At 35.5% G+C, this 9,253-nt stretch overlaps 1 protein-coding gene across 5 annotated transcripts in view; it reads right to left on the reverse strand.

Moving 5' to 3' along the window:
• The window catches only part of vcla (vinculin a), a 61,912-nt gene that overhangs the window by 42,762 nt on the left and 9,897 nt on the right, over positions 1–9,253 (reverse strand). For all 5 annotated transcript variants that reach the window (XM_016536666.1, XM_016536668.1, XM_016536667.1 and 2 more), the window contains exons 2-3: positions 4,939–5,009; positions 1,941–2,091 (exon numbers count right to left, since the gene is read on the reverse strand). In XM_016536666.1, the coding sequence (XP_016392152.1) occupies positions 1,941–2,091; positions 4,939–5,009 (222 nt within the window). The remainder of the gene's footprint in view (positions 1–1,940; positions 2,092–4,938; positions 5,010–9,253) is intronic.

Here is a 9,253-nt window from a genome sequence, read left to right on the forward strand (position 1 = left end):
ACAGTCTTGTATGGTCCTCGAGAGATCTGTCCCCCTGCTCCAGCAGGAGGAAGAGGAATTTGGGGCGAAGGAGGGGATCCATAGAAACAACGTGAACAAAAGAAAACACTGAGGAAAAAACAGAAACAAAAACGTAGGGAACACACGGAGGTAACTGTACTTGGTCAGGTCTTCTGTCACAATTCACTGGGAGGAACGAGGAGACGCGGTGAATTCACAATACAAGAGTCTTTAATCATCAAATAGGGAGACACAGAGCACAGGGATGACGTTCACAAGGAGTAGATAACGAGTAGACCTGACAAACACAAACTGAACAGACTAGGACTTAAGGCTACGTCCACATGTAGCCAGAGCTTTCCCTATCCGATCTTTTTTTTTCCTTCGTCTCAAGAAATAAACCACAAAACCAACACAAAACGATGTAGTATACATGCCAGACCAGTATGTGGTGCTGTAATTCTGCCACAGAGATACACTAAAAATGGAGAAGAAGACTTGGACTATGCACATAAACCTTGCACGCGGTATACAAACGAACATGGAACAATACATTTATTAATCTGTGTTAATGTTAGCTAATAAAAAGACAATCGTTCAGTGTTTGTTCATGTTTTTGTTGCTGTTACGTGACGTAGCGGTGTCTGACTAGGGGCGAGATGTGGGCTGATGATGTCATCGTTTCAGAAAATATATGGTTTCGCTGTCCACACGAAAACGCAAGGGTGGCGTTTTCAGAGTTATCCACTCTGGGACCCGGTTTTAAAAAATATCGGTTTAACTCTCCCAAAACGCCGGATCCGTGTGGACGAAACGCCTATACAATACAAAATTTATGCGTATACAGATAAATGCGTCTCCGTGTGGACGGGGCCTAAGTACACAGGGAAATTAGGATAATTAACTAAACACAGCTGGAAACAAATGATGAACTAATCAGGGAACCTAATGGAAACAGGAAGGACCAAATAAGGAAACACAGGACCAGAAACAGGGGCAAAACACGACACAGAACAGTCCAGAATCCTGACAGTTTCAAAAATCAGGCCTTCGTCGGAGAACATATTACATGTTACTGTTGACTGCCAGTTTCACATTAATAGCCAAACATCTGAAAAATTGCCAGATGTGAAATAAGCAAATTACTGTGCACTTTACAATCGCACATTTTAAAGTGAATATAAAAACACCATGAAACAGTCAAGTGTAAAGAGAGTATTACCAAAGAGAATAATACATAAAACACTTATTTAAAATATGTCATTCTACCACTGTGCACTATTTGTTCACAAAGCCAAGAAAATATGTTTCATTGTTTAATCCCAGTAAATGACTTCTGCAGGTGTACAATATTGTTCAAAAGTTTGGGGTCAGCAAGATTTTTTAAATGATTTCAAAGAAATCTCTTATGCTCACCAAGGCCGCATTTATTTGCTCAAAAACACATTAAAACAGCTATATTGTGAAATATTTGTACAATTAAAAAAATATATTTTTTATTTTAATATATTGTAAAATGTCATTTTTCCTGCAATGGCAAAGTAATTGCTAATGAAAAAAAAATTGAATTAGCAATTACTCCAGTCTTGACTGTCTCATGATCTGTCAGAAATCATTCTAATATGATGATTTGCTACTCAAAATTTTTTTAATTATTATTATTAACAGTTGTGGTGGTTAATATTTTGGTTGAAACCATAACATATATTTTTGGGGGAAACTTCATAGGAATAGCATTTATTAGAAATCTTTTATAAGATAATAAACATTTTTACTGTCACTTTTGGTCAATTCAGTGCATCTTGCTGAATACTGAGCTTCTTTTGAATGGCAGTATATGTGTATTAAGCTTAGGCTAATCATTTATCTCAATTACTTTTTATGAAAATTAATCATCAGCCTTGAATCATCATCAAGATAGCCTTCATTTCCATTCGTACCTCTGCCTCGTCAAAGGTCAGAAGCAGGTCTGAAGTGCCTGAGAGGATGCCCCGCGATCCATCGATGAGATAATCACGGGCCGGGACAGAGTACGGGTCTGTCCTCAGCATCCGAGCTGCTTCCACCAGCTTTGCACTGGCATTCTCCACCCTGAGAAACAAAAACAAAAAAATCACAACTGATATGAATATCCTAAAAAAATATATAAGTCATACTGTATAAATCTATAATGGCTTGCCTTGCACTATTAAAAATGCTCAATACTAAATAAATGCAATATTCAGTGAAAAAAGAAAAACTACGCATTTGACTCAAATAGGAGGTGACATTACTAATTTATTTAATTGCAATTAAATCAATGGCCCACTAAATCACAAATCAAGATAATTTAAACACTCAATTCCCAGAAATGAGAGCAGTAAACAACTCCAAAGCTTTCCAGCAAGCAGTGTAAAATCTTCTCTCAGACTCAATAACACTATATTAATAGAAATTAAAGCACGTCCCAGTCGCCCCGCAGCCCACGGGAGAGCGGGATGATGACGTGTTCTGGAGGAGGCCTCTCTTTATCGTTATTCTGCGGTGGAGACCCAGACTTACGCAGGCACCTCCCTGAGGCACCACCCGGGTGTCAGTGCTTACTACACAGCCTATATATAGAGAAGTTCACATTTCCTGTCACCAACCACATGTGTGCTGATTGATGAGCCCTGTGCCAGCTTGTGTTTATGGTGCCAAATGTGTCAGCTAAGACTTTTACTGTCTTTAATTGAGCCCATCTGCCCAGCCATTTCAAATAGATACAGATACCCACACTTTATCATTCGCCAAGCCTGATCAAGTCTAATCGCTTTGTAAGGTAATAGCAAGCATACCTTTCCTTGATACGCAGCACTACTTGAGTTATTATCATATCTGCACCATAATTGGTACAGAAACAAGTTAAAACCTAACCTAACTAATTAACTATGAGCAATAAAACTAGTGAATCATGTCTTAGCAAACACCACTAATAACGGTAAACATTTATTCTAAATGTAGCCTCCATCTGTTTCTCCAACTAAATTTGAACTTGCTTAGTATGAATGACCATATCACAGTTTGTAATTCTGGTTTGTCATGTATTTCACATTTGTACAATCTTCTGAAAAATGATTCCCCTCAGGAGCTCGATTAGTGAGTCAGGAGAAGCTGTGCAGGGTCCATATGGACCTTCTTACACCACTACATGTGCATGAGGTCTTACAAATCTATATACATACATCTATATAAAGTATATTATATACAAAAAATAATTTAATTTAATAATTGGTTATACTTTACGTAAATCCTGTATAATGCATTATAAAGGGTTATTAAAGGGTATAATGCATTATAATTATTCAGAATGTGTGTTGTAATACATTATATCTTGCTATAATTAATTTAAAATACATAGTGTAACAATGAATTGATAAGTGTTATAATGTATTAACAATGGTTACAATTATTCATGAGACTGTACAATGCATTATAAGGTGCATTACAAGGCATAATTAATGCATTAAAATGAATCATATAATACATTATTCATAAAGGCTTTAAGTAAAGTGTAACCTAATAATTTACATTTTTTAATGAGAAATCTCTCTCTCGTTCACTCTCTTTATGTATGTATTAAATTTTTGTATTTCATAAAACATAATGAATGATTTTAATTATATACTATTAAAAATAATTTAATATAAAAAATAATGTTTCATTTTTATTTTATGCAATTTAAATATACAGGTGCATCTCAATAAATTAGAATGTCGTGGAAAAGTTCATTTATTTCAGTAATTCAACTCGTGTATTAAATAAATTAAATGCACACAGACTGAAGTAGTTTAAGTCTTTGGTTCTTTTAATTGTGATGATTTTGGCTCACATTTAACAAAAACCCACCAATTCACAACAAATTAGAATACTTCATAAGACCAATAAAAAAAACGAGTTTCACAACTTTTCCACGACATTCTAATTTATTGAGATGCACCTGTACATTAGAATATATCATTACATATAATATAAAATCATGATATATAAAATAGTGTTTTGATCCAGTTTTCTCCTCTTCTCTCCATCATTTCTTGCCATCTCTCCACTTCCAAAAAAATATTATTATACATTTATATTCTATTTTTTTCTATAATTTATGTTTTAGATTTTTATGTTTTATGCAATTGTATAGATATTACACATAAATACATTTAATATATAATATATAAAATAATGTCTTGACCCAGTTACCTCCTCTTCTCTCATTGCTAGCCATCTCCCCACTTTCCTTGTAAAAAAAGCATTTAAAACAAAAAAAATGCTGTTTTCTTTACTTTTTACCCTTTAAGATTTGAGGAACAAAGGAACATGCTCCTCTTTGTGTTCTCTGTGACTTTCTGACTTAGAGCATCTGAGAAAATGAGGAAAAAGATGGTGAAAGACACACAAACAGACAGTTTGCATCAATATTAAACAGATTCAATACTAACTGCTCCATCTGCAGCCAAGACACCACTTCACACAGCCGGGGAGACACTAGGGAGAGCAGTCATATAGTTTTCGCGTAGACTTATCAATAATGCATCGTAAGCTCAGTGGAAAACGCCTCCCAAGCTTCAGCAGTGAGGGGATGACTCAGCCCCTCAGCAAGCAATCGCACCAAAGGAATATGTCCTGCAAGACCTTATTTAACCTCCATCACACTGTACATTATTTCAAGCTTTCTTCAAGGTCAGTACATCAAAGACCTCAAACTCTGACATCAGGCTTTACAGGTATCTAAAATCGGGAAGAGCAAAAAGCTTTAGATGTTTAGACAATCCTGTATAATGCATCATCACTTTAAACTTCTCTTGACAAAGTAAAGGCACATGTTTGTTAATCCAGTGCAATGAGCGTGTATGTGTTCAGCGTGATTAGAACTGATGTATGTTCACATGACGGGTGCCTGGAGAGAGACACGAAGACAGGTCTTACTTAATGAAGGCTGGAGGCATGTCTCTCTTCATAATCTTGTCTTCTGTGGTCTGTACCGTCTCTTTCCCCACCTGAGAACACATGTAAAACAAGCTTGTTTACAAGATGCATAATGAGATCATTAAATACATTTCTATTTTCCTGAAACCAACCCCTACTCAAAAAGGTTATACACACTCATAGGGAAAAGCTTCAGCCCTTAGGCAGACCAGATTGACACAGCTTGAGAATGGGGTCACTCTGAGTGTCTGGACACAATAAGGGCCTGTGTGTCTTGGATGAGCCCTGAGGCTGATCTACCACTCGCTGTCTGGGATGCTGCCAATATTTCCAACTGTCCAATCTGAAACAACCCATGCTGCTCATCTGCCATTGCCACACCCAGTTATTGATTATTTCCAGAATGAAAAGGAAGATGCAATCAACACATCTACAATCATGTAAAAAATTAAATGAATAATTAAAAAATTGAAAAACAAAAACAAAAAACAAAACAAAACAAAATGAGAAACAAAACAAAAAACAAAGCTAAACTAATTGAAAAACAAAACAAACAAAAAAAACTAAAACCAAAACAAAAAAGAAAACTAAACAAAACAAAACAAAAACAAAGCTAAACTAAATTAAATGAAAACAAGAAAAAAATAAAGTAAATGAAAAACAAAACAAAAACAAAGCTAAACTAAATTAAATGAAAACAAGAAAAAAATTAAGTAAATGAAAAACAAAACAAAAAAATAAACTAAAAAGTCAAACCAAACCAAAAAAAAAAAAATCTAATCTAATGATCTAATTAGATTTAATGAATCTAATGATAATAATTCTAGAAAAACCTGTACTGGAATTGCATTGATTTTATAATTTTGCTATGATTTTTATTTAATGTTATCAATGTTATACCATGTTATTAAACTCTTTTCAGATTCAATGATGTATTTATTTAATCTATTTCCACAAATCAGTTCAAACTGTCAGTCTCATTGATTCAAAACCCGTCTCTGAGTCATTGATTTATTTGCATCACACAGAAATAGATATTTTTTTAGCTATAATCGCCTAACCCTATCAACCATTAATCTAAATATTTTCAGTGTCTATGCAAAAAAGTGCCCCTAATTCTTTCTTACATAACAGCAAAACCATTGTTTGATTTTTAAACCATAATCCTGAGATGACAAGATATCAGACCACACACACACGCTCCCATCCACGTGGTCTATTTGCCCTTTCACTGGACATCAGGAATGACATTAGTGTCCTTATTTAGAGTCCACTAATGCAGAGATAGCAGCGTAACAGAGATGTTTGTTATCTCCACACGGCCACTTCCCGCCTGCTCTTTTTTCCAATGATGTAATTACACCGAGGCAGTCACATTCATTTTTCTATCCTCCATCTCTGAATCATATTTGAAGAAGATTTTTCAGCTCCCATTAAGCTTTTCATGAGTTGACATTTGAAAAAATACATAGAGAGAGCTTTTATTTGATTGGATGGGTGAAAATAGCAGGGAATAACAATGAGATGAGAAACAGGTCAAACAGACGCAAGTAGTAAATAGAGTGCATTGATTCACAGCAGATGACCTGCTAAGGACCATTGATCGCATTGGAATGCGCAAAGCATGCAGTTGTATATGGAGGATGGTGCTTTTGTAGTGCAGTGCGCACTTTTACAGAGTCCTAATTGGGTGAAGGGGACTCATAAATAAGGCTAACTGGGTTAACTGCTGGGCTAAAGTGGGAACAGAGATCACATATGCACACACAGCAGCCAGTCACAAACATCAGTCCTGTGCACGCTGTGATGAATGCTGTGTGTGCATATGTGATCTCTGTTCCCAGTGCAGTGCCTGTTTGGTAGATGTATTCAACAGAATGAAAATCTTTCATTGCAGTTCTGGTTAAACATGATGTACCCTTCCAAAAAACATCCAACAGGCAAAATGTCATGTGGTCAGGGGGTTGAACACTTGCATTTATTATTTTCACTGTATCTGAGGCTTATTAGCGTCTATTGGCACCTGATATACTAAAACTCTCTTTTCAGTGGGGCCTCCACCTCACGCTTCTCTTGAGATACTGGACCTGCAACCACATTCCACACAGTTATTCTTAGCTCAGTGTCCTGGTCTATAAGGCCATCTGAGGGGCAAGAAGTAATGGTGGTAAATAAGAGCCCACTAACAACTTAGTCAGGGGTTTACAAGCACCTAAAAGCAACCAAAATGACAAGGGCACAAAATATGTATTTAGAACAATTAAGTATCCTATTGCTTCCTTATCTAAACTCAGATAAGGGAAATGGATTCTTAATTAAACAGTATGTTCACTGATTTTCAACCAGGTTTTTATTGTTACATGTAGTACAAATAAATGTACAATGTGTATTTTTTTGTTATCTGCACAAAGATATTCCAGTTTATTTGTCAGTAAATAAATGGTTTTACATCATCTGATCATCATCTTTTGACAGGGCCTTTGTGAAAACTAGACTGTACTTCCACATTTTTGTATCCTCACTCATGGATAGTCTGATCGAGCCCAGTGCATTATGGGTGTTGAAGTTTTCCTGCCTTTTTTCTGTCATTTTTGTCACATGCCTGTCATTTTTCTCAGTTCTCTCGTCGTGTAGCGCTGATTTGACATTTTATTGTTAAAAATGTCTAATAATTATAAGATACCTTGTCCATAGGGTGAAAAATTATATTACATTTGATGGGGCGATATGATAAACATCATAATTAATAACATTTCCAGAAATCCCTGTGTGATACATCACATTTGATTTAAATTTATTTATTTATTTATTACCATTTATGTACATTAAGCCATTTTGTGTAACATTTAAATTATTATTACAAAAAATATTAAGTAAATGTTTATTGCATTTTTGAGTGATCTGAGTTATGCTAATGATACATAGAAGAACAATAATAACTATAAAGTTTTCTATATAACAACTATAAAAAAAGTCGATATATAACGATAAATTATACCTATAACGATAATGGCACAGAGGAGATATATCATAGGAACCATTTTCAGAGTGATTTTTTTCCATTTAGTGAATGCTGGGAAAGATGATAGCCAATCAAAATCCACTTTTTAAGCATGTACTGCAGTTATATTGACAGACCATAACTCCATAACAGCCGTTGATATGGACGCTAATATAGTCATCACTATAGTTATCATTATAGTTTTCATTCTTGTTGTGTACAGGCCTTTATCCTGATGGTTTTGTCTCTGTGTGGGTGACACTGTACACTGTCACTGTCTCAAATTTTGCTGCAGCATTCTATTTCACCAACAATAATTTTTTTTTTATTATTTTCAATTTACTTTTTCAATTCAATTTACAATTATTTTCTTTTAAAGCGTAGTGGCATGTGGTAGCAACAGGGCAGCACAAAATCCACCTGTTCAATAATGTGATTATAACAGGCGATGGCATGTTTATTTATGACACTGGCTTATAAAAACTGAGCTGATATTTGACATCTGACATGATTCTCATTCCTCTAAAGTTCACTTGTGTGTGAGGGTTGTACTGGACACATACCCACAGTGAGAATGTGACGGCACCTGCTAGAGGTCGACCGATATGGGTTTTTGGTATAAGATATGGGCCGATATTTAGAAATCAGGGCAGCCAATGGCCGATATATGATGCCGATTTTTCTGGCCGATATGTTTGGCCAATTTTCTTTTTTTTTGCCCCCTTCATCTCAAAAGTGAGTTTGAGTAAATGATTATTGCAGGGTACAAGATAGTAATAGTAGTAGTAGCCTAATTCAGAGTAATAATACATGGCTCAAAACTTAAGCACCTTCTCAAAACAGTTCTGAAGAATGCTTTTTGTTTATGTTTGCTGACAGACACCAGTGTTTCCCACAGACTTGCAAATGCAAATTCATTCTCTGCCAGCAGGAGGCGCTGTTGGAGTGGGAAATATAGCGATTTCCCCGGTAACAGCTGTAATCAAATAAGCACTGCGCTCACAAACGCTACTTTATCAGGCATTACAGGAAAGACGAAATGAAAATGACACCGAAGCTTTTCTGAAGACGGTCAGTTCTTTTCAAAGATACATTCATATAAAAACACCTGCGCTGCATTTTAATTTTGAAAAGTGCAGTGATCAGTTTAGGGATGGAACGATTACCGGTTTCACGGTAAATCACGATAAAATGCCCTGACGGTTAGTATTATAGTTTAAAATTTAATTATCATCAAAACCATATTTGATTATCGAGATTTTGAAAACTCGCGGTAAATCCTGTCCAGCCAGCATCAGTCTGACGCAGAAGCAG

Source organism: Sinocyclocheilus rhinocerous, unplaced genomic scaffold (genome assembly GCF_001515625.1).
Source record: "Sinocyclocheilus rhinocerous isolate Xijiao unplaced genomic scaffold, SAMN03320098_v1.1 scaffold1868, whole genome shotgun sequence".
NCBI lineage: Eukaryota > Metazoa > Chordata > Actinopteri > Cypriniformes > Cyprinidae > Sinocyclocheilus > Sinocyclocheilus rhinocerous.